We start from the raw sequence: 24,674 nt of genomic DNA on the forward strand, positions 1-24,674 counted from the left end.
TGTTTGCTAGCTTAATTATAGATTTAATAATAATCGATAAATTTTTGTTTTGTTTTTCATTTATCTTGATTTATTTAATAAATTTTCTATATAACAAAAGGAAATTAGGTTTTGTATATTAATGTCCATTTGCTTTCATTAATATTTTTAAAGTAAATCTTTTCAATTGACGCCATTTCTTTGGGATTATTATTAACGACCAAAGAATTAAATTGTAATTTTACACTGGACCTGAAAAGGAATTGATAAAATATACGTTAGGGGTGAAGTTTTGACCAGAGTACCTGCTACAGAGGTTCATATTCATTAGAAACTTGCCCTCTGTCACAACTCCCAATTTAATTTTTTTTACAAAATAGCAAAGATTGAAGACTTGAGAACTGACCCTCTGAATTCAAGAAACTGAACCTGATGTATCTTGGACTACATTGTCTAATGTGTTCCTCTTTGAAATAAGAAACAAAGTGGGCCGTGTTTTGAAGGAAATTTGATTGTTATTTCTAGATCAAGCAACTCTCACAGAGAGGTTTCCATTCTGTTGACGTTTTTCTCCACTTAGGGGTTGTTACAGTTGTTATTAAAAGACACCAGCGTTTACCATTTCTTGCCAATTTCTAGAACTAGTTTAGTTCCAGATGAGATGTCCCGATTGCTACTTTCTCCAAGGGCCCTTTGTTCCCTCAGTGTACTGACACTAAGTATGACCCACAGCGCTCTAACCCTATATCGTGATCTCCCACTCCAAGGGGAATGTAAAAAAGAGGTATAAACATGTAGGCTAATTAACCATAAAAAAGAAGGGGGGAGTGAACAACACAGTCTATACAGACACTATGTATGTCAAAAAGTAAAAGAACCCAAAGACTTAGCTAAAGGTGTTTGTGGATGGGGAGGGTACCCCAAATATTTGCAACTTTAAAGGGTTTTCTTTTATGTTTTTTCTTGATTAGGAAAGCCAAGTTCACCTCGAAGGGAAAGATATTTCTGTTGTAGGGACTTCAAATTTGTAATTTAATGTCAAGGGATTGATATTTATCTCTAGTGAATGAACTGTGTGTGTGTGAACAATTTCATATTTTTTAAAATTTTATATTGGTTGATCAGTTCTGGACTGTCAGAGCTTAATTTTGTTTGCAATGTTGATGTCTTGGAACAGCTGGTTGTGATATAGGGCTAAACACACACACACACTGCTGTCTAACGATGGAGATATTTACTGTTACGCAGACTCACTCACTCTACAGGTTTCATTAGATTATCCTATTACTATCTTTATAGTCTTTTTCATCTTTTAAAATCTGTGAATTAACTTATTGTTAAAAGTTCTTATTTATTTCTTTTCCAATAATAAATGGAATTGGATTCGGTATTTAATTTTTAGCTTTAATATTGCTTCAGACAGTAAGGTGGTAAGCTGGCAGTATCGTTAAGCACACTAGGCAAAATGCTTAGCGGCATTTCATCCGTCTACACATTCTGAGTTCAAATTCCGCCAAGGTTGACTTTGCCTTTCATCTTTTCGCGGCCAACAAAATAAGTACCAGTTGAGCTCTGGGGGTCAATGTAATTGACTCCCCCACCCAGCCCCCGAACTTGCTGGATTGTGCCAAAATTTGAAGCTAATATTATACTTCAAACCTTAAGTAAATTGTGATGTTAGCACTAGGCGAGGGCTGCCGATATCAAGCTGGTTTCAATTCATTCTACTATCTATAGAAAAAAACATTTTCTTCACTTCCTCCTATAAATTATAAGGTCCTGTATATATTCAATATTTGTGGGTTTTTTTCTTTCTTTAATGGTCACTAGATTTTGCTGTCTAATTAAAATCTAATATGTGAAGTATATTTGCCATCTAAATATGGCTAACCACTAAGGGTGGATGTTACTGTAGCCTGTAGCCCCAGGAGAACATCTTCTCAAGCTGGCTATTGACACACTTTCTGTGCCCTATCGGTATTTGCAAAGGGAAGCCACCCTTCCCATCGTCGACCTGACGTGATACGCACGGACCCAGGTTTCTGGAGATGTTTTCCTGGGGCTACAAGCTACATTAACATCCACCCTTAGTGGTTAGCCATATTTAGATGGCAATTATACTTCACATTGTCCTGCAGTTACTGTCTATACCTCGTTCAGAGATTAAAATCTAATAGCTACTGTCTAATCCATGGAATGGTTTTAAGGTGATCCCAAGCTTAGCTTCCCTGTTCACCTGATGATAGTTCATTTAGGTGATTGCAAACTGCTGCCAGTCTCTCTCCTAGGTTACATTTCTTGCTGATAGGTAAATAAACCAACCACCATACTGCCAAGGAGTCACTCTGCATGCTAGAAATGGCACCCCCACTATCTTATAGGGGAGAACGGGTTGGGCACAGTTGGAATGTCTTTGACTGGGGCCAAACAACAACTAGCTGCTGAGCTGTTAGAATGTATTGAACCGCAATAGATGTACTACAGCCATCTTCCTGCTAATATTTCTTTTACAATTGAGTTCATTGCAATCAGATTTCAAACTACAAAAATAAAGTCTCATCTACATAATATTGATTTCTGTCAGAGAAACAGTATTGATTTTATATTGATTTTATTCAACATTCATGAGATTTGAACTCAGGATGTAAAAGAGTCATAACCACAAGGAATTTTGTGCCATGTCATCTTCTACCCTTTTATGTAATATTGATTTCTTACTTTGGTACAAGCCACTAATATTTGGTAAGAAAGAACCATTGGATCTACCAATTACAGAAGGATGAAATAAAAGGTAGTTGTCTTTGGGATTTGAACTCAGAACATACAAGGTTGTGGTTAATTACTTCAATTTTGTGTGCTATAGTTACTGATTCCACCAATCCTATTGCCAATACCTGCCATTCTTCTGTTCAATTTATTTGGTTTTTCCAGGCAAGCATCTATCCCAAAACAATATTGGATAGAATAGTTTGCTTGCAGTGTTATTATTTCTCTAATTTGTAATTAGCTTGATGTTACAAATCTTATTCCGTTGAAATTTTCCCCTTGGATAGGTAGGAAGAAACCACTGCTGCCTGTGTAAACTCAATTAGGGAATGAAATACCTTCCACAGTAACTGTCAGCAATGTTACTGATTGTAGTTCTTCAAATTCCTGTAATTTGGGGTTGTTCAGTTGACCTTTCAAACTTCCAGAAGAGTTGTATCTTATTCCCATGACGTGTTATCATCATCGTTCAACGTCCACTTTCCATGCTAGCATGGGTTGGACGGTTTGACTGTACAGTTGGATGTCCTTCCTAATGCCAACCACTCTGAGAGTGTAGTAGGTGCTTTTACATGCCACCAGCACAGGGGCCAGTCAGGCGGTACTGGCAACGACCTCGCTCGAATCTTTTTACACATGCCAACGGCACAGGTGCCAGTAAGGTGATGCTGGTAACGACCCCGCTCGAATGGTGCCTCCTACATGCCACCGTGTTGTGTGGTTCCTTTTCTTCAGCCGACCAGAAATCATTGTAATTAGAAGACTTATTTCTATTAACAATGTTTTATATAAATTGGCTGTAATTTCCACTCTATGAAACTCCTTTCAATATTTTTAGGTTATTTGTTCTTCTGAATGTAAGGTACGTAACTCTGCTTGTTTCAGTTTGCCTGGCTGACGAACAGTATGCAAATGTTCAATTTTGTAAAATAAAATGAAACAGATGCAGAACAATCGAAAGAAACTGGTTGGTGTTCGCGTGGCAAAAACATTAAACTTCATTGTTATTGAAGGATCTATAAATTTTACTCAAAATCAAAGTTTTAGAATATTCCTATAATTTTTATATTTTTTTTTTTTTAATTTACCAACTGATTTTTCCAGTTGGTTGCCCTTGCTACTGCTGCTCTTCTACACTATAGGTTCTAGAATTTTCAAGCAAGATGAAACCAGAAATGCTAAATGCCTTACTTGGTAGGGAAGTAATCCCCCATCTCCATTATACTTCAACTTATCCAAGTTTTGGGGGAAGCAGGAAATTTTTTTTTTTTTATCCAAGTTTTGGGGGAAGCAGGAAATTTTTTTTTTTTTTATCCAAGTTTTGGGGGAAGTAGGAAATTTTTTTTTGTTTTTTTTATTTGCGTGTTTCATGTACTGGATTTTCTTTTTCTCTTGTTCTTTCAGACACGCACTCTTTTTGTGAATGCGTTTATCACAAACAATCGTTCTGATTACATAACACACCTGATGGCTTACCATACAAAGTATCTAGAATGTTTTCTCAAGACTCAGAACCATTTAATGAGAGCTGATGGACCATTACCATTTGCATATAGACATTATATAGCTATAATGGTAAGTATTTCTTCATCATTTAATAAATCAAGACATTCTGAAAAAAAAAAAAAAATCATCTTTTTTCTTTATTTTTTCATTTTCTCTAAAGCATGAAAATCCTTGTTTTTAAATTCTCAGGTTCTGTTTGCTGGTCAACAGAAGCTGCTAAATAGATGCAGCACAGAATTTTCATCTCTTAAGTCAAGGGCTCAAATACTACTACCATCATTTGCTTGCAGGCTATTGTTGTAGTGTAATCCTAACTTCAGATGTTCCAGCTATGATCATCCTGTCCTTTAAAGTGTGTATGTGTGTGTGTGTGTGTGTAAGAAGGGTCTGTGAACCTTTTTGAAACAACTGCTGTAAACCCTTTATTTTTAATTAAGTGGCCTACTTCCCAACTGTGATTTCACGTTGCACAGCACCTTGGGCAAGTGTCTTCTATTAAAGCCCCAGGCAACAAGTGCAGTCTTATGGCTGGATTTGGTAAATGGAAACTGAATGAAGCTCATCTTGTATATGTATGTATGCATATATAGATATGTGTTTTTGTGTCCCCTTGTCTTGATATAAGTTAATGGTTGTAAAGGTTATTCATTTCCAACCTTCCATACAAAACCTATGTGGCCATGGAGAAAGGAAAGTATTACCTTTCTTGAAACCGGTTAGGGCTGGCAATGAGAAGGGCATCTGGCCATAGGAAATCTGCTTCAACAAATTCCATCTTGACTCATACAAGCATGGAAAATTGAATTTTAAAACTTATGATGGTGGAAAGAATTGGCCAGCCCTGTGCAACTGTGCTGCTAGGATCATCTACAACAAATGCAGAATTGAAAGCTGTCATTATCATCATCATCATCGTTTAACGTCCGCTTTCCATGCTAGCATGGGTTAGACGGTTTGATTGAGGGCTGGCGAACCAGGTTTCAATCTTGATCTGGCAGAGTTTCATCCCTGTCGTATATATATTTCATATAACAAAGAACCTGCTAATGAAATGGTCCTAGTAACTTCAAGACACAAAACCTCATTTCATCTCTTCATCACGCTATATATAAATCTGTTTGTGTAAGAAAAAGGAAATTCAACCATTTGGCTGCCAGATTTTTTTTTCAGAAAATATAGTTTTTCAATTAATAATTTATTAAATTTATGATTAAAATAAGGCTTCGTAAAGTCAGTCTAATGAACTTGTTTCTTCCGATGTAGGCTGCTGGTCGACACAAGTGTTCCTACCTCATTCAACTTCAAGCTACTGAGTTCCTCTTACAGAGCGGTAACGCCGATTGGTTGAAAGGGTTGGATTACATCCCACAGAAACTACGAGATCTTTATGAAATTAATAAATTGCTTGCCCATAGGCCATGGTTAATAAACAAATCACATATAGAAGTAAGTTTCAAATTTTGGAGTTTTTCCATTTTATTTTTTCACCTTTGGTTTCTCTTGAATCTTTCCTAGATTATTCTGCTGTTCCTCAACACGATTTTAACAATCCTATAAAGACAAAATACTGGAGGTGTGGAGAGTCAGTTTTTTTAGTTTTCTATTTTAATCATTTAAAATTTAAATAGCTAATAAGAAGAAGGATACTGTAAATTGAGAATCTATTTTTCTTGATTCACGAAATTTTTATCAATTTAAATTTTCACACTGGAAAAAAAAAACACCAAAAAAGCACTCTCTTTCATTAATATAACCTTCACATAAAATTCAGTTCTTGGAATTTATATTTCCACATATGCTACTAATATATTTTTAATAATGTACGACCATCACGACCCTTTCCTCACCTCTAGTGTTTGGTATCATATTAACCTAGAATTAGCAATTAATTAAATTAATTAGGAAAGCCTTCATAGTATATTTATTTACTGTGGTGTATATGGTGTGTTTATAGATATATTTGGTATGGTGTGTTTATAAACTGTTGTGTTTGAGTTAAGTATTTTTATAGGTCTGCATGTAAACAGGCTTTTGTAGTCGGTATATAAAAAAGTGTTTAAATGAGTTTCTTTTCTCTTATTTCTACTGTTCCCAACCAACCAGCTGCGACTAGTCGACTGGTTATCCTTGAAAATAGGCCACTGCTTCTTGTTAGCTTTTTTTTACTTTACACACAAACTACAACAAATAGAATGCAAACATGTTTTTACAGTGGCAGCTTACACAGAATAAACTTTGCACATTTGTAACAATCTTTCTCTCCCTCTCGTGTAGCAGTATCTCTTTACCCCTCCTCCAACGTAGCAGCAACTTAACAGTTCCACATTCAATACGAACAAACAAATAAATAAGAAATATAAAAATGCTTTTGCTCTTTGAAAGTCAAAATGGTGGTATGGTTTCTGTGATATTCCTCTTTACAAATATTTCTCCGGATTATATTTTAGAGTCTTTTGGTATGAGGCCATAGATTTACCAAGGAAGTAGAGAGACCATTTCCCCAGTACATATCTAGAACTTACTTACAGTCCTGAACAAATGAATGACTTGTCATCGGTCTCCTTTGTTACTTCACTTGAATAAATCTTGTCTCCGTTAAATATTAAATAGTTGGTTTGACGCTACATTAACTGAAGTGGAGAAATGTTTGTGCGTAATGTATGAGCATTTAACGTCCATGCTGGCATGGGTGGGACGGTTCAACAGGAACCAGCCAGGCAGAAGCCTGCATCGGACTTCTGTGACTGTTTTGGCAGGATTTTTACAGCTGGATGTCCTTCTTAGCACCAAGCAGAGTGGACTTATATATAATCAAGATCCTCATCATTTAACCCTTTCGTTGCTGTATTTATTGCTCTGTGTTTCTTTCAATTACTTTAAATATAACAAGGGATTTAGTAAAATAACTTAGTTATCATTAAGCCAGTGTTAGGAACATAAATTCTGACTAAGGTTTGGTGGAAGATTTTAAATCAAAACTTATGGAAACAAGACATTTGTACTCAGAGCCAGAGCCGGTTTCAGCCGGGTTGGTAACAAAAGGGTTAATGTTCACCTTCCACACTGGCATGGATGGGTTGCACATGCCAGCTGATTTGTCTTCATCTTCAGTTTATTAATGGTATAGATTTTTTATTGACCCTGAAAGAAAGCCAAGCAATGTAAAGGAGATTGACTGTTCCACTACTTAGCTGTTTCACCATAACTATTAAATAAATGATAAATCATTGATCAGAGAAAACTGGATTTATTTGCTTTTACATAATTGTCGAACATATTAATATAGTTTCCAGTGGATTTGATTTCATTCAAGGCCAGTGGTTTTATGTTTAACTCTGAATTGTGACCTGTTGGTTTACAATGGTAAACTGGAACTGCAGTGTAAATTTAGGTTTAAAGTTATGGGATAATTAATTTCAATGCTGGAAGAAAAACAGATTAACTGAAATTTTCCTTGTAGTTGTGGCAGGGGTTTTTGTAACTGTCACAGGAAAGGAAAGACAATTTGGAGCGATTAAGAATTGATCCCTGGAAGTCAATTCACATTTGGAGAAGGAAAGCTTGAATGGGGACTACCATGGAAGTGTTCCACTGTGTTAGACTTTATCGAGAATATCTTCTCAATTGATCAGCAGTAAATTACTGACAAGGTCAAATATGCTGAATCATCATATATTTGTCCCCTTGCTTGGAAATAACTGTCATAATTTCCTTTCTGTTAATTTGTAAAATTTACTTTGAGAGATTAATTTGTTTTCTTTCTCTAATTAGAGGCAGGTTTCAATTAATTATTTTAGCCCCTCCCCCCACTTCACATTACACTAACACAGCACTCACTTCTACAACTTGTTAAAACAAGCTGGCCAGTCGAGAGGGATGGTGGACAGATTAGTTAATATTAAGATTAATTGTACAAATCTTGTGTAATTTAATACTTAGGCTGTTAATTAGTGTCAGTTCCATTTTACTTAACTGCTATATTGTTGAAGACTTTTCTCTGTGTGTGTGTGTGTGTTGGTAAGTAGCTACAATAGATACCTTTCCTTTTTAATGTCGTGTATTCAGGTCATGAAGTAGGAACGGTGGCAGCTATTTAGTAGCTAAGGGTGAAGCAGTGAAGGAAGTTTATGGGTTAACTATGTAATGAAAAGAAGAAGAAAAAAACCCCGCATAACTCTCTCAATCCTCCACCCTCCTCTTTACCAAAATACTTGTTAACAAATGTCTATTTTTTAACTAGAGATGGTATTTAAGGGTTAGGAAAAACTGCATAAAATATTTCACTCTCTTCCTCAAATCCATTTCCTCTTCCCCATAAAAGACCTGTTGACAAAACTGAAGAAAGAAAATTATTAAATTAATTCCACAAACTTAAGAACAGTTCCCAACATTTTAAATGAGACAAATTTCATCTCACAATTATTAGAGATTATTAACATATCTGTTTATCAATTAATTTATTTAATGATAACTGTTTTACATAAACCATTTAAAATAAATAATTGTACAACTAACACCAGGTATTGTTTCAATGTAAAATGATCCTTAGAACCTGGCCAAGCTTCTAGTTTTGTTGTTTTCTTATCATTGGAGCATCATGACCTATTGACATTAAGAATTTTTGTCCAAAAGTTAAAAATATAGAATATTTAATGTTGTGCTGGATTTCAATATTATTTTGTAATGTGGTGTATTTATTTGTAATTTCCAGAAACTTACCAAAGGGCCCAACAACTGGTCGGTGTCTGAGGTAACTCAGGCATTAATAATACTTTCTCACTTCCATGCATTGTCCGGGTTTATTTATGGCTGTGGAATTAGTTGTGATTTTGATGCTGATCAAGGACTCACTTACCTGCCTGCTTCCAAGAACTATGATGATTCTTGTGAAAATGGCTGTCAAAGTGAAGAAGAAACAGAAGAGGAAGAAGATAATGTAAGTGAAACTTTTTTTTCTTTTTAAATAGCTCAGTAGAGGAACGTTGTATTTATTGTAAATGAGAAATATAACTATGCTTACATGGTAACATAGAACTGCGTATGTGTGTGTGTAACTGCTAATTTCTCTTTCACTAAACAATTTCTGTAATGCTAATGACAGTACATAGATTTTTTTTTTATTCTGGTACAGTATTAATCATTTAATGATGCAATTAACTGAATCACTATTATTTCCTTTTTGATTTAATTAATTGAAATCTAAAACGCTAATAATAGTACAAAGTATTCAACTGATTTCTGAATTTTGTTAATTATATTATTAGTTTTTTAATAAATTGAGTTTTCATCGTCACTACTTGTTATGGTGGGGAAAAAATATCTTGTAGCAAACAAAGACAGCAAACTGGGTTCAATTCTCTGAGTGAAGATGCATTACAATGTATTAGGAACTAAACACTTCGGTATATAACTGGTACTTTATTAATTCCAGGGGTAGGTTTGAAGTCCTAATTTCGAGAAGAAGAAGGAAAAAAAAACTAAATTAGTTCAACCATTGATTGTAGTAATTATAAAAATATATCTTACTTAGGTACCACATATTGGGGAAATGGACATTGTGTCCCTGTAACTGACTGATCCTATTTTTATCAACTCTCAGTGGTGGTGGTGCCATATAGTAGATTTAGTTAAACTTCTGATTTCCGTGTCCAGAAAAACCATTTTTAGTCAGCACATTGTTAAAACCTTGTCAGCTTGATTTCTCTCTTCCATAAACCTCTAAAATAATTAGTGCAGGATTTTCAATAACCCTGAATTATTGTATTTCTTAACAGTCTTATGAATGCTTTGAGGGAGGAGTCGAAGCTTTACTTGAACGAATGAAGAAGCTGAGTGAAACCCAAGAAGAAGCAACAGAAGAAGAAATGCTGAAAGGATTTGAGAAGGTGGAATCTCCTAACCTCGAATGTAAGTTCAAAATAACTATTTTGGGGGGAGTGGCATTGATGGGGTGCCACACAGCATGCTTAAGATTATTATTTCTTCATGTGTTCCTTGTTCAGTTTGCATTTGATTTCCTTCTCAGTAGGGTTTGATCAAATAGGTTTGTGACTCCTACCCCATATGTATGGTCTTTGACCCGTGTCAGAAATCACTTTTATTAAAAAAAAAAAAAAAAAATAGACTGATAAGAAACTTAAATATTCCCTCAAAATGTCTTGAGTTGGCTGCAAAGGTGAAAGGTCAAAGATTCTTATTTCTGCATATGGTTTCTTAATAATTTTTTAGCCAGACATTTTCTGTTTTCCTAACTGGTTTAGCCAAAATGTTATTTTTCACAAAGACCCAATATGTCATATTGTTGACAATAAATGCCACTAAAGATAACCGTGGTAGACTCTTCCCTGTCCAAGGAGAAAAAGTTCACAATTGGAATGAAGATTTGGACCATCAGTCTTCTCAGTGAGAGCTGGCCTGGTCTGGGAAGAAGGAGCTTCAAGATGGCCTTGCTGGTACATGCACCAGGCCCCATGAGGGCTCAAGACATTTCCTGGCATTAAGTACAAGAGCAAAGAAGAGATTTATAGACACATTCTGCCCGTTTTCTACTATTGTTGTTCAATGTAGGGGAGACTTTACTGGCTGCTGCTATTGTGCTGAACAGCAGGCCATAATGGATGATCTAATTTGGAAACTTTTGCACCCTAATAGAGGCTGGAGACCCACTCAACTGCATTGATGGCAGTGGTAAATGCATGAATGGAACTGAGGTTCTACTAAAGCTAATAGGGGCCAGAGATTCTTGGTGTTGAATGGTGAAACATCTTGGTTGCAGCCACTTAAAGGAGAGAAGCTAACGGTTGTACAACTCCCCGTCCTGTCATATTATAGTCACTCATTCCTTGCATCCTTCCATATTACGACAAATGTTCTCAAACGTTGGGTATTGTGTTTATTTTGTTAGAATTGTTTTTCCCCAGCTAACATTGTTGGGTAGATTTGCAACACAGGAGCATTCCAACCATCTTGGCACATTTACAACACAGCTACACATTATGCTGCTCTCTCATCTGTTGACAGTTTTAGCAGCACAGTTTCTGCTTTTCACTCCAAACATCTCTCTCTCTCTCTCTCTCTCAGCATACACACATATAGATAGATAGTGCTGTGTGTTTTGTGTATGTTTATGTTCCCTCTTGTCTCATCTAGAATTACTGTATTTTTTGGTTCTCTCTTTCTTTAATTCTTTTAGTAAGTACCTCAACAGAGAATCTCACTGCAAACAAATCAAACATACTACGCTATGTCTATGAACCAGACTACACATACCAAGACTTCAAACGTGTTAATTACCAAGAAGTAGCTACATTCCGAGCTCAGGATTACTCCTGGGAAGATCATGGGTTTTCATTAGCCAATCGTCTCTATCCAGAGATTGGAAGTCTATTGGACGAAAAATTCCGAGTGGCTTACAACCTTACTTATAATACGTAAGTAACCAACCAGATTTTCGATTTTATTTCCATATTTCATTTGGTTTTTATTTTCTGTGGTTTTTAAAAGGTCGTTGGTAGTAATATGAACATACCCTTAAATATTTCTGTTAGACTTCTTAAGTCTGTCGGCTGCAAAATAGGATCTGGATTGAAAGAATGTTGCACTCTGCTGTGTGCTACCAAGAATGGCAACTATTCAATTCTAAAAATATTTACTCCATTAATAAAAAGTTCTGTGATTTGTTGTCAGTTGACATACAAATAATGAAATGTTAATTTTAATGGAAATAATTAAAGGTTGTATTTGAACTGAAAATTAAAGTAAATACTGTAGAGAACTTTTAAAAAAAAAAATCATAAACTACCAATGTCATTGGTCCGGCAATACTTATTTGCACATTCTATAGCCTTGCATTGACCAGATGGAAACTTTGTGAAAGGCCATCAGATTGTCTGTTCTTGTGATTGAAGAGCTCAGCCTTCCACACACTATTAAGACTGATTCTGTCAGAGTATTACATCACAGACACAATTATCTGTGGAATACTCAACCTTTTATGCAGTATTCCAATAAGTCATTGATTTAAGCAACTAGAATGAGGAAGGCCACACCTTGATGTGTGTGTGTGTAACTTTTAGATTTTATTTATCAAAGTATCCAAGTAAAAATCTTGTCAAACATTTGAGTTAAAAAAATAGAAATGTTTAAAAGTGAGGTAAAATTATTCCAATTATTATGTTCTTGTATAGTTTTCCTAATTCATCTTCCTAATGAATTCTTCTATATTTTTTTTTCTTTAGAATGGGTAACAACAAAGGTGTTGATACGACAGCTTTCCGGAGAGCCATCTGGAACTACATCCACTTCATGTATGGCATCCGTCACGATGACTACAATTACAATGAAGTGACCGATCTACTAGAGAGAGACTTGAAAACCTATGTTAAAACTGTCACTTGTTATCCTGAGCAGGTTTCCTACCAAGATTACAAAAATGTTTTGAAAGGCTTTCAACATTCGGAAAAGGTAAGTAATGATTACCATTTAGAAAAACCTCCGTTCCACTTAATGGGAATCATTAGAATTAGAAATCATTAGCTTCTTCGCAATAAAACCTACTCTTTCGTGGTTCTCCCTGCTATCTTTGAAAGCAAATATTTGGTTTGAGCAGACTTACTCTTCTGTAGTCCTTGCAACTTTTAACCCTTTAGTGTTCGCATTATTCTGCCAAAATTAATCCTTTTTTTTATCCACATTGCCTTGAACTAATCAGGCATTAATCTTGGTGCTATGAGATTTTGATGAGGTAGCTGTTAATTTTTAAAACGATATTGTAGAGTTGGTGTGAAAGACCAGATCCGGCCAGTTTGAACATAAAACAGGCAGAATACTTTTGGCCGGTTTAAATGCTAAAGGGTTAACGCTGTTCCTTCCAATGAGGCGGCTAATCTGCTTACATAATGATGAAAATGGAGAGATAGTACTGAGTGTTTTAGTAGATGAAAGACAAAGTGAAAAAACATTGCTCAGATTCCAGCCATTAGTTAAAAAGAATTATTATATATCTTACTTAACTTCAATCTTTATCAAAGGAGAGGACCAATTTGTTCAAGAATATATTTTACTTTCTCTTTCGGAATTCTTTCTTTTTGGGGTATTTTGTAAAAATGTAGAAGTAGCAATAGCTTTTTAAAGAATTACTAAATGAATTTTAGAATATTTTAACTAAAAAAAATCTTCAAGGGACAGTTTTCATTTTTCAATTTTTATCCTTAATCTTATTTGTTTTAATTACAATTTAATTTTTTTTTTCTCTTCTTTTTACTTAGGTTCATGTCAATTTGATGATGTTGGAAGCTCGTCTACAGGCAGAATTGTTATATTCTTTGCGGGCTGTAATGAGGTACATGACTTGAAGTGGGTACTGCTGACTGGTTCTGTCCGGTGTGCTAGTGGGTGCCTGCTGTCATAGAACTGTTAATATGGTATTTATGAAGAAGAGCCAAAATAAAAACCATATTTTATATATGTATATATTTGAAAGTGTGTGTGTCTATACATGTATACTGTATATATATGTGTATAATGTATAACATATGTGTATATGTTATATATATATATGTGTGTATAATGTATAACATATGTGTATATGTTATATATATATATGTGTGTATAATGTATAACATATATGTGTATGATATATATATATGTGTGTAATATATATATATATATATATGTATTATACATGTATATATATTATGTGTGTGTATGTATGTATATCTGTGTGTGTGTACGTATATATTTGAATATGTATATATATAATATATTACAGCAGCTAGAATTGTGAAGCAGCTGTGTCTGCAATTAAGCTCAGGGGACATAGAAATCAGAAATCAGAAAAGCTCTTCCTCCCTTGGATAAATCATCACAAATATGATGATGATGATGATGATGATGTTGATGAATATATACCCACAGCATTATGTGAACATTTCTTTTTTAAAAATGGGCAAAAAATACATATATATTGACTGAAAAAAAATTGAACTGAATTCCAAACCAAGACACACTCTCATACATATGAATGTATGCCTGTCTGTGTTAATGTGTATACATCTGTATAGCCTCACAGGTATGTGTATACATGTGTATAACCTTGGCTAACAACATTTAAATAGTTATATATGTAATATATATATACTTCTATGTTATATAAGGTGTGTTTTAATATATATATATATATATATATATATATATACACACACACACATATATACATATAATATGTGTATATATATATATATATATATATATATTATATATATATATATATAATATGCATATACAAGAGTATATATGTGTGCGTGTGTATAATGTATATATATATACATACGTAAACGTGTTTATATGAGGTGTGTGTAAATATGTGTAAATGCACACACTATATAAATACACACGAGGTATACACATGCATATATATAGTGAGGTATACACATACTGGTTATATAAGGTATATAAACATCTTTTTTTATTTAATGACCTTCAAGAAATTAAAAATTATATGAGAGTACTCTACAATGATACAGAGTACTGTACAATGATATACAAAATGAGTACTCTAGTACTTTTTTTTTTTTTTCTAAAATACTTGGCACATAATGTGCATATGGTGGAGTCGGGCTTATTGCCATGTGTGCATCATGTAAGTGACAGACATGCTGTGGCGGCAGTCGCAGTTGACAGTGAAATAATTGTTTTCCAAGAATAGACTAAATGGTACGAGGTAGAACAGCATGATTGTGGTCTTGTGTGATCTGCTTGGGATCAAATTTTGAGTATTGCTACTAATTCTGTCAACTTCACTGCACATGAATGTCTGTTATTTAAGGAAGAAAAAAAAAATATTAATCTGTGATATATTATATCTTTTTACTATCTTTCTAACTCTCTCTCTCTCTCTCTCTCTCTCAATCTCAGATAGAAAATGTCATTATAACAATACATGAGCTGACGGAAAACATTAATTATATTAAACTGGACTAATTATAACAAGCATGGGACTCGAGCTCACACATTTACACAGGGTACAAACAAACATAAGGGGTAAATTGGGTCTTAACACAAAAATATTCTGTTCAGGGCATTTTTTTTTTTCCAGATGTAGAATAAATTACACACACACTCACACATGCAACATGCAACACATCCTTCTCAAGCTTGTTATATGTAGAATGTACCTTTGCATTAACATGTTTCTTATATATACACACCAATATACACAAACACATACCCACATATGGTTATATAAAATAAATATATCCATGTATCCCATACACACATAATTTACTTGGGTGAAATATAAGGCAAGGTATTTTGCAATATTTTGATAAAAAAAAAATACCATTTTATGGAAATTTATTGATGAAAAAACAATTTTTTTTTGTTTTCGAAAATCTATTTCCTTATTTTAGATGATTAACCCATTGTCAAATTTTTATGGAAAAAAACTGCATTATTTAGATTGTATTTTTTTTTTTTTTTTTTTTTCAAGTAGTTAATGCAGCTCAAAATATAAATACTTGTAGTTCTAAACTTGTAGTCATGTTATCTCTGGAATTATTCATATAAAATCTTCAAAAAAAAAAATGATAATAATAATAATGATAATTAAAAAAAACTTTATTGGATTTGATACATATGTATATATAGTCCGGCTACTCTTCTAACATCGAAATAAGTACATTTATTGTTAATAGTTTTTATTCTGAACAATAATTTCTCAGTATTAATTAAAAACATTACTAATTACATATACACAATGTAATCTTAACGAAAAACTATCAGTCTGTATCTGTCTGTCATAAACTTAACTATTCTCTGGACATTGAGACCTTCAGATTAAGGTTTATTAGAAAAACAATATTCAGGTTTATAATAATAATAATAATAACTTCTAGTTTCTGAAAAAAAAAAACCCACAAAAAAAAAAAGAAAAAACAATCACCAGTCCCCTCTTTAGAACTATTCAATTACCATGCTCGTTATATTTGTGAACAGTCTTAGAATATAATTTTCTATCCGAAAATTCTTCGTATATATTATATATATTTATTCTACTTTCTTAAAGGAAGAAAGAAAGAAGGGTGAGGGGGGAAGGGAATGGTCTTCAAGTGGAAATGGTGGTTAATATTTTCGTGAGATGTACGTGTTCTCCAACTGTGATGGTCTCTAGTTTCATAATGATGGTCATGATGATGGATAATGGTGTTGGTAGTAGTAGTAGTTGTAGTAGTAATAATAATAATAATAATATACCAATGTAAAGTTTAGCTTAAAAGATAAAACTTAAATAATAATCATACCTTGTGATTTAAAGAGAGTAATATATATTTTTGAGTTAACTCACCTGAAATGAAACATTAAAATTTTTTTTTATTTTTACTTGAAACATAAAAATCTAAATTTATTTAACAAAAAGTATATTTTTTTTCTTTTTTTAATTCCTTATTTTGGCAGAAAAGTTCTGGCCACTTTCTTTTCTCATAAGGCTTTTTTCCTTTAAAGTTTTCTTTTCGCTACTTTTGTCAAAATATAGCAGAAGAAAAGAATAATATCAAAGCAATTAATAATTTATTTATATATTTATTCTAAATGTTTTTTTTTTATTATATATATATATATATACCCTTATTCTGCTAATATTTTTTATAGTCTATTTAACACAAAGAACAAAATATCCATTTTTATTTTATTTATTTTTTTCTCTACAATGTGTTATATTAGCAAAGACTTCCAATTTTGTTTAAAGAATATTAGCTTGGTCAGTTCCTGTATATAAATGTATAATATATGCGTATGTATATACATATGCTCTCAAATTGTGTAGGTATTTATGTATACAAATGTGTGTGTGCGAGTATGTGTGTGTTTTCAAGGTGGTTTTTTTTATGTTACCTTGAAGCAGTGTTTTCTATTCCAATAACTGTTGTTTTACTTTGTTTTATAATTTCTTTTTCAAAGCCTTTTTACAAATCAAGAGGAATTCTTCAAAATGTTTTGGGTGTGATATATATATATATGTATGTATCTGTATGACTGGGTATCTATGTATATAATATGTAAGATTCCAATTTAAAATTTCTAAGGGTTTTTTTTTTCCTCAAATAAAATCTTTCATTTATTTGGAGGATTCCTTCTAATCTTTGGTTTTTCTCTAACAAGGGGGATGGTGTTTGGTTAGGGTTGGTGGGTTAACAAGTGATATCTTGGGTTCTGTTGGCCTTTTGGACAGAGGCTGTTGTTTCTCAGAATTGAGTTGGTTTTTTTTCTCTTTTTATGCTAAATTTCTTTAATTCCTAATTACACCCACTTATAGCAAAGGTTTTAAAGAATGTTTTAGAGAAGTGGGAGTGATAGTTTATAAAATACTAAAATCTAATGCCAATCTTACTGGGTTTACATCCAAATTGACTAGAAACTTGGGAGAAGGGTCATTATTTACTTACAAAAAGCACAATTCTTGTTAAAAACAGCTACCTAGGGTTTCCTGTTTGAATTCTGATTTTTATTATATATATAATCATAGGTTAGCCTGTTAATATATCATCCCTTTTAATCAACTTGAAATGCCAAAAGAGTAAAATGTAAAAAATTCATTTGTTACTTAAATAAATGAAAACTATTCCTATAATAGCTAATTAGTAGTTTATTTATCAGATTGATTAGTAATTCTCATGAAACATGTGCTATCATCCATCCTCTAGTCAAATTCTTCTGGCCCAAACTTTTTTTATTTATTATTTTCCTTTGTAAGACTATAATAGGATTTTATTTTTTTTTTGAGAATTCAGTGTCCATTCTTGTTGAATTCTATAATATGAATCCCACAGCACAAAAACTTACCTAATAACTAATGTCTTTCCTGTTGTATAAATATATGCAACACTTTATATAATACGTATGTATATACATGTGTAAATATATACACTTGTGAGTGTGTGTGTGTATGTATGTATGTATATATATATATGTACATATATACATACACACACACACACATTGTATGTATTGTATAATTTTTCCTGCATTTGTGATTTTTTTCTTACAATTGGTTTGGACGGACCGGACCATTCCTAATGTTTTTATTTTATTTTTTTATTTTTATCCCTTTTTTTTTTTTACTTGTTTTTTCTTACGACAAGGCTCCAGTCCAGAACTTGTAAATTTCTTTGAAAAACATATGTAATGTTTTAAGAGTTCTTACTTGATGAGAAAGAAACATAAATCTTGTGTTTTTACCATCATCATTATTATTATTATTATTATTTTTGACTTCAGTTATTTTGTATTGTTCTTCCAAAACTTGTAGTTTAACTGAGAACTACTGAATTTTACCTCTCAAAGTTGGTGAAAAACTTTCGTTTCTTTCCTTTTATTTTATTTTTTTTTTACATTATTATATTATAATAATAATTATTATTGATAGTCTTACAGCTGTTTTTACCAAGTGCAGCTGTATAGTGATATCTTTTCAAGTAGAAATGTTTGTATGAAAGGTAGGTAGGAATGTATGTATGTCTGTGGCACCAAATTCTTTACAACATAAAACTGTAATCTGACTGATATTTTTTAAAAGAATTTCCGAAGAATTTATTATTACTGATGATGATTATGATAGACTTAACAGTTGCATATACCAATACTCCAACAAAATACATTTATGTACTCCCACATGAGTTCCTTCTGTCAAAAAAAAAAAAAAAACTTGTTTAATCAACATGCACGATTTGAGAAGTGTGTGTGTTAAAGCAAACAAGGAAACTAATCAATATCTTAATGCCTCCCCCGTCACACATAACACACATTCACAGCAACTTTAAGATACCACCAGGAACTTGCCCCATCCTTCTCTAAGCTTTAAATTTATCATAATGTCCTTCACATTGTGGCAGACAAAGAAACTTTGTTCGCTAATCCTATGAGTCTCCAGTTGTAAATTGGAATATTCCTGGAGAAAAAGAACAGTTTGTTTACTTAACGGGGCTATAAATGAATCCAAAGACAGTTTTCAGTGACATTACAATAATCATATACTGCCGTACCCTCTCCCTTGACTGTAAAATGAGACAAAGCTGAAGTTTTACATTTCAACTATACCATGATTTATTAAATGTAACACACACACACAGATTGTTAGTATTGGTCGCAATTCTAACATGTAGCAGTGGTGTTTAGAGCTTTGTAAAATCATGAGCTCCAGTTGCAATTTTGATTGCAATTGTCACAACCTCTGCTCTCTTTTGAAGTTTGTCACTTTGTCAGACAAAATATTGACAATGAACTTGACTTAACATGTATATAGGGTCAAAATTGAAGACAGTGTAAAATCTGGTCTAGATTCTCCAATTCCTTACTTGCAGTATAGGGCTTATCAGACTCTGGGAGCTGACTACCTGTTCAGGTTTAAGAGTTCGTTTTCCTTGCCATTCAGTTTTTTATTTATATAAATATATATATATATATATTCGTTTTCTACTTCTTCCAATTAAAACCCCCAACAAATTGCTTGGTGATGCCATTTCATTGGGAACTGGTTTTTAGGGCAATATTACGCATCAAACACATCTGCCATTCTTTGTCCATTAAAAAATATATTCTCCCTCTCTTAATCTTCCTGACTTTCTCATTCTGGTGGCATTATTGAGCTGAAGCCTCCTACCCCATCCCAATATATATGTTGGTTGTGATTTCTTGATTTTCTGACGATAATTAAATTAATTTATCAAAATAAAAAATAAAATATATATATATATATAAATCTTTAAAACCAAAATAAAGGGTTACTTTTAAGTTCTTGCAACAAATGCTAAAATAACAATGGCAACTTTGATAACTTAGATTTTCCTGATAAAGCCTTTGTTTAAGAGAAATTGATCTTCTCTTTAAATTGGAACCACCTCAGTTGACAATAATAATTAGTAAAGACATTAGTAAATACTTCCAATTTTTAGCAAGTTGTACTTGATGGGGGGTGACAGGGTAGATTGACTAATTGGGAAATTACAATTTTCTGGCTCCTCTTTTCCAGCTCTCAGTTCAGGTTTCTCATAAAAATGTACACCTTTAGCACCTCTCCTCTCTCTCTCTCTCCTCTGTCTCTTAATTATTGCCATTATTGCTTGACTCTCTCTGAACAAGTGCCACTTCACTTTGTTTTAACAAGGTGAAGCAGACAAGACAGATTGATATAGTGAGTGTGTGTGAAGAGAAGAAAGGAACGGGACAAAAAATATAATTAAAAAAAAAAAACACAAAAAAACATTGACAAAAATGGGTGATGAAAATCTAAAAAGGAATTTTAAAAGTAAAAAAAAAATATATAAAAAACTTAAAATACCTTGTACAATTTTTATATTTTTAAATTTGTGATCTCAGAATGAACAAACAATAAAGAAAAAAAAAAACTATTCGTGATTTTGTTATTTCTTTTTCTTTTTCATCTTCTTGCATGTTCCCTTTTTAGCACGGGACCGGTTCCTTTGTTAACCCTTTCGTTACCAAACTAGCTCTGGCTCTGAGTACAAGTGTCTTGTTTTCATGAGTTTTGAATTAAAATCTTCCACTAAACCTTAGTCACAATTTATGTTCCTATCACTAGCTTAATGATAACTAAGTTATTTTACTAAACTCTTTGTTATGTTTAAAGTAATTGAGAGAAACACAGAGCATCTCAAAAGAAATACAGTAACGAAAGGGTTAAGCATCCCTTTCTTTTTAGCATTTAATCCAGCCTCTTACACCTACCCTAAAATGTCAGTCTAAAAATAAACATACACATTATTGATTTCAAATTTTGGCACAAAGCCAGCAATTTCGGGGGATGGGGGATTACATCAACGTCAGAGGATGAAAGGCAAAGTTGACCGTAGCAGAATTTGAACTCAGAACAAGGTTGGACGAAATACCTATTTCTTTACTACCCACAAGAGGCTAAACAGAGGGGACAGACAAACGGATTAAGTCGATTATATCGACCCCAGTGAATAGATGGTACTTATCTAATCGACCCCGAAAGGATGAAAGGCAAAGTCGACCTTGGCAGAATTTGAACTCAGAATGTAGCAGCAGATGATGATTATATATATATATAAGCTCGTCAAGTATGAAATTTGTAGAAAAGAAAAAATTTCCTAATGTTCTATAAATACAAGGCATAGTTTTATTCATCAAAGTATGCACCCATATTGTCAATATACTTTTACCATTTCAGCAGTAGTTAGTCCAGCCTGGAACTATAGAAGCTTGGCAATCTAGAGTCAATAAAATCTTGGAAGGCCTGTTTTACAGTATCGTTGGAATTAAATTTTTTTCCTACCAAAAAGTTATCCAAATTCTGGAAGAAATGGTAACCAGTAGGGGAAAGATCAGGTGAGTATGGTGGAAGATGGAGAACTTCCAAATCCAACTCCTGTAGTTTCACCAATGACATTTTTGTCTTGTGTGGTTTGGCGTTGTCTTGCAATAAAATAGGAGTGGATCTGTTGACTAATTTAGGCTGGGGTTTTTTTTTTTTTTGTAAGATTTTGCATCATTTGATCCAGTTGGCTGCAGTGTTCTTCAGCCGTGATTGAAGAGCCAGGTTCAATGAAGTCATAATGGATCACCTGTGCCAGACCACCAAACACACACCAGCTTCTTTTGATGAATTTCGCTTTTTGAACTGTGTTTTGGTGGCTCGTCTTCATCCAACCACTGTGCTGAATGTTTACAGTTGGTGTATTGGATCCATTTCACTTCACATTCGATTAAAAAAGGATTCATTTTCATGATGGAAAAGCAGCATAATGCAGGCTTCCAAACATTACTGTTTCTGATTTCCCTTGAGTTCATGTGGAACCCACTTATCCAACTTTTTCACGTTACTGATTTGAATTAGGTGAGTCAATATTGTTTGTTTGCTAATGCCAAACAACGATAATTCACAGGCACTTTGAGACTTGACGAGGGTTTCAGTTCGTCATATCCATCTTTGTTTCTGGTCGACTGTGTTACTCATTTGTGAGGTCAAAGTTACCAGAGTGAAATTTTGCAAACCAATTTGATACTGTCTGCTGTATAATAACATTAGAATGAAATACGCCATTAATATTCTGAGCTGTACTTCCAAGAAAGAACTCATATTTCAAAACTACGAATTTCTGACTTATCCATCTCTAAACAAAAATAGCAAAAAACGGTTTATAAATACTTTATAAAGTGCAAAATGAGTTAGAATAAAGAAATTGATGTATCAGCTTTCTAACAAAAATATTGTCAAAATATAATAACAACACAAAATTATATATATCTTGTCTTAACTTCTTTCAGTCACTGGATTGCAGCCATGCTGAGGCACCGCATTGAAGGGCTTAAGTTGAATGTATCAACCAGAGTACTTATTTTTTTTAAAGCCTGATACTCAATTTATTGGTCTCTTTTTGCCAAATTGTTAAGTTATGGGACATAAGCTATCACTATTTGTCAAGTGATGGTGGTGGTGGTGGGGGACAGATGTTATGACTCCTACATAGAGATATGTACATGTATGACAGCTTCCTTCATTTTCTATCTACCAAATCCACTCACAAGGCTTTTGTTGGAACAGGGCTATAGTGGAAAACACTTGCCAAAGGTGTCACACTGTGGAACTAAACCTGGGACTACAAAGGACAACGAAACCTATAGAAAATAAGTCGGTGCTCCTGCATGGTCACAGTCCTATGACTGGAACAAAAGAATAAAAGAATTAACTTCATGGCCATGCCCATTGTCTATTTGGCTGAGCCTGTGGCATTAAGCTTTTATTTGCAACAAGGTTCAATCCCACTGTACGGCACACTTCTCCTTTGGTTTGACTTTAAAGTTGTCTTGTTTTTTTTATTTTTTTGTAGGAGATGGGTTTCCTTTGTTTGACTCAGTGAGGCTGATTACATCCTATTATGATGAATATACATTGATGGTCTCACCAAGGCAATGACTAGTGACCGAGACCTTTGGAAGTATGCTGTGCATGAGAAGACCCGGCAGGACAAGTGAGACCATAACCCGTGGCCTCTACCTGGGATGTAGCCAGTCCACTTATGCATACCTTTCTTCTTGGGACACAAAACTCTGCTTGCGAAGACCTGTTGAGGCAAGTGAAATCAAAATCAAAATCGATCAAAAATTTATGGAAATCGTAGTTGTAATACCAGTGCCGGTGGCACGTAAAAGAACCATCTAAACGTGGCCATTGCCAGCGCTGCCTCGACTGGCCTCTGTGCTGGTGGCACATAAAAAGCACCAACCAATCATGGCCGTTGCGAGCCTCGCCTGGCGCGTAAAAAGCATCCACTACACTCACGGAGTGGTCAGCGTTAGGAAGGACATCCAGCTGTAGAAACACTGCCAGATCAGACTGGGCCTGGTGCAGCCTCCTGGCTTCCCAGACCCCGGTCGAACCATCCAACCCATGCTAGCATGGAAAGCAGACGTTAAACAATAAGGATGATGATGTATATGTAATAAAAAAAATAGAAGGCACATCTATTCTCAATGACACTGAAGTAATGAGTGCACCAGCCTGTTAGTTCAACCACCCACTCTAAAATTATGAAACAGCTGTGTAACAAAAAGGAAGGCAGGGAGAAATAGCGTTCACTTTGTTCAACAAACAACTGTTACAAGGTCACTCAACTTGCTAAAAATAGAAGTCAAAACTCACAAATCAGTCTGCTACCTTAAATAATACAGCTTTGGATATGCAACAGCTTTCATTAGAGTTGTCTTCAACTCAGACTGATCTGGGACAACACAACATCCACTTTCACTTGAAGCCATCCAAAAAATGCCTCTACACAGGTGTACAACCTTTTAGAAGTAGCAGCCAAATTTCACTGAAAGCACAATGGACTCCTTTATATATAACTACTACATGTATATATACCTCTAATCATTGCATGTATATACATGTAACGCATCCATAAGTCATATGTAAAAACGACCCCCTTTGGTCACAAATATCTAGAAAGTTCTCCGAGGCACAAGTTGAAACAAGGTTGTTTGTGGAAAACCAGTAGTTGCCCATGCATACCAGTTTCCCCTTTCCACACCACTGGTGTTATCCAAGAGAAAGGCAAAGGTCAATACAGCTTAGCACCAGTGACATCACAACTCATTTCTACAGTTGAGTGAAGCAGAGCAACATAAAATAAAGTGTCTTGCTTAAGAACATAACACACAGCCCAGTCTGAGAATCTAAATCACAGACTTATGATAGTAAGTCTGACACTCTAACGACTGAGCTACCTTCACTATAAATCACATCTTTAGCACTAATTACTAGAATAAATCATAATCTTTAGCACTAATTACTAGAATATCTAATGTGTAGTTTGAAATGAGGCTTACATTTCACATTGGGACCTATTTCCATTCTTTTAGAGGTTTGACTACTAACCAGCCAGAGA

General features: G+C 33.8%; 1 protein-coding gene and 1 long non-coding RNA gene across 4 annotated transcripts in view; one reads left to right on the plus strand and one right to left on the minus strand.

The window, feature by feature from the left end:
* Positions 1 to 13,691, plus strand: part of LOC115220589 (sestrin-3) — a 54,804-nt gene extending 41,113 nt beyond the window's left edge. For all 3 annotated transcript variants that reach the window (XM_029790739.2, XM_036509978.1, XM_029790740.2), the window contains exons 3-9: positions 4,150 to 4,320; positions 5,515 to 5,697; positions 8,963 to 9,187; positions 10,026 to 10,158; positions 11,444 to 11,681; positions 12,489 to 12,714; positions 13,518 to 13,691. In XM_029790739.2, coding sequence (XP_029646599.1) covers positions 4,150 to 4,320; positions 5,515 to 5,697; positions 8,963 to 9,187; positions 10,026 to 10,158; positions 11,444 to 11,681; positions 12,489 to 12,714; positions 13,518 to 13,604 — 1,263 coding nt within the window. In that variant the 3' untranslated portion in view covers positions 13,605 to 13,691. The remainder of the gene's footprint in view (positions 1 to 4,149; positions 4,321 to 5,514; positions 5,698 to 8,962; positions 9,188 to 10,025; positions 10,159 to 11,443; positions 11,682 to 12,488; positions 12,715 to 13,517) is intronic.
* Positions 1,177 to 20,610, minus strand: LOC118766558. Its single transcript, XR_005002492.1, has 3 exons — positions 19,047 to 20,610; positions 11,231 to 11,237; positions 1,177 to 1,190 (listed from the first exon to the last, which is right to left on the minus strand). It is a non-coding gene; the product is annotated as an uncharacterized LOC118766558 (long non-coding RNA).
* Between the last annotated feature and the right edge of the window lie 4,064 nt (positions 20,611 to 24,674).

This window comes from Octopus sinensis, linkage group LG16 (genome assembly GCF_006345805.1).
Source record: "Octopus sinensis linkage group LG16, ASM634580v1, whole genome shotgun sequence".
Classification (NCBI taxonomy): domain Eukaryota; kingdom Metazoa; phylum Mollusca; class Cephalopoda; order Octopoda; family Octopodidae; genus Octopus; species Octopus sinensis.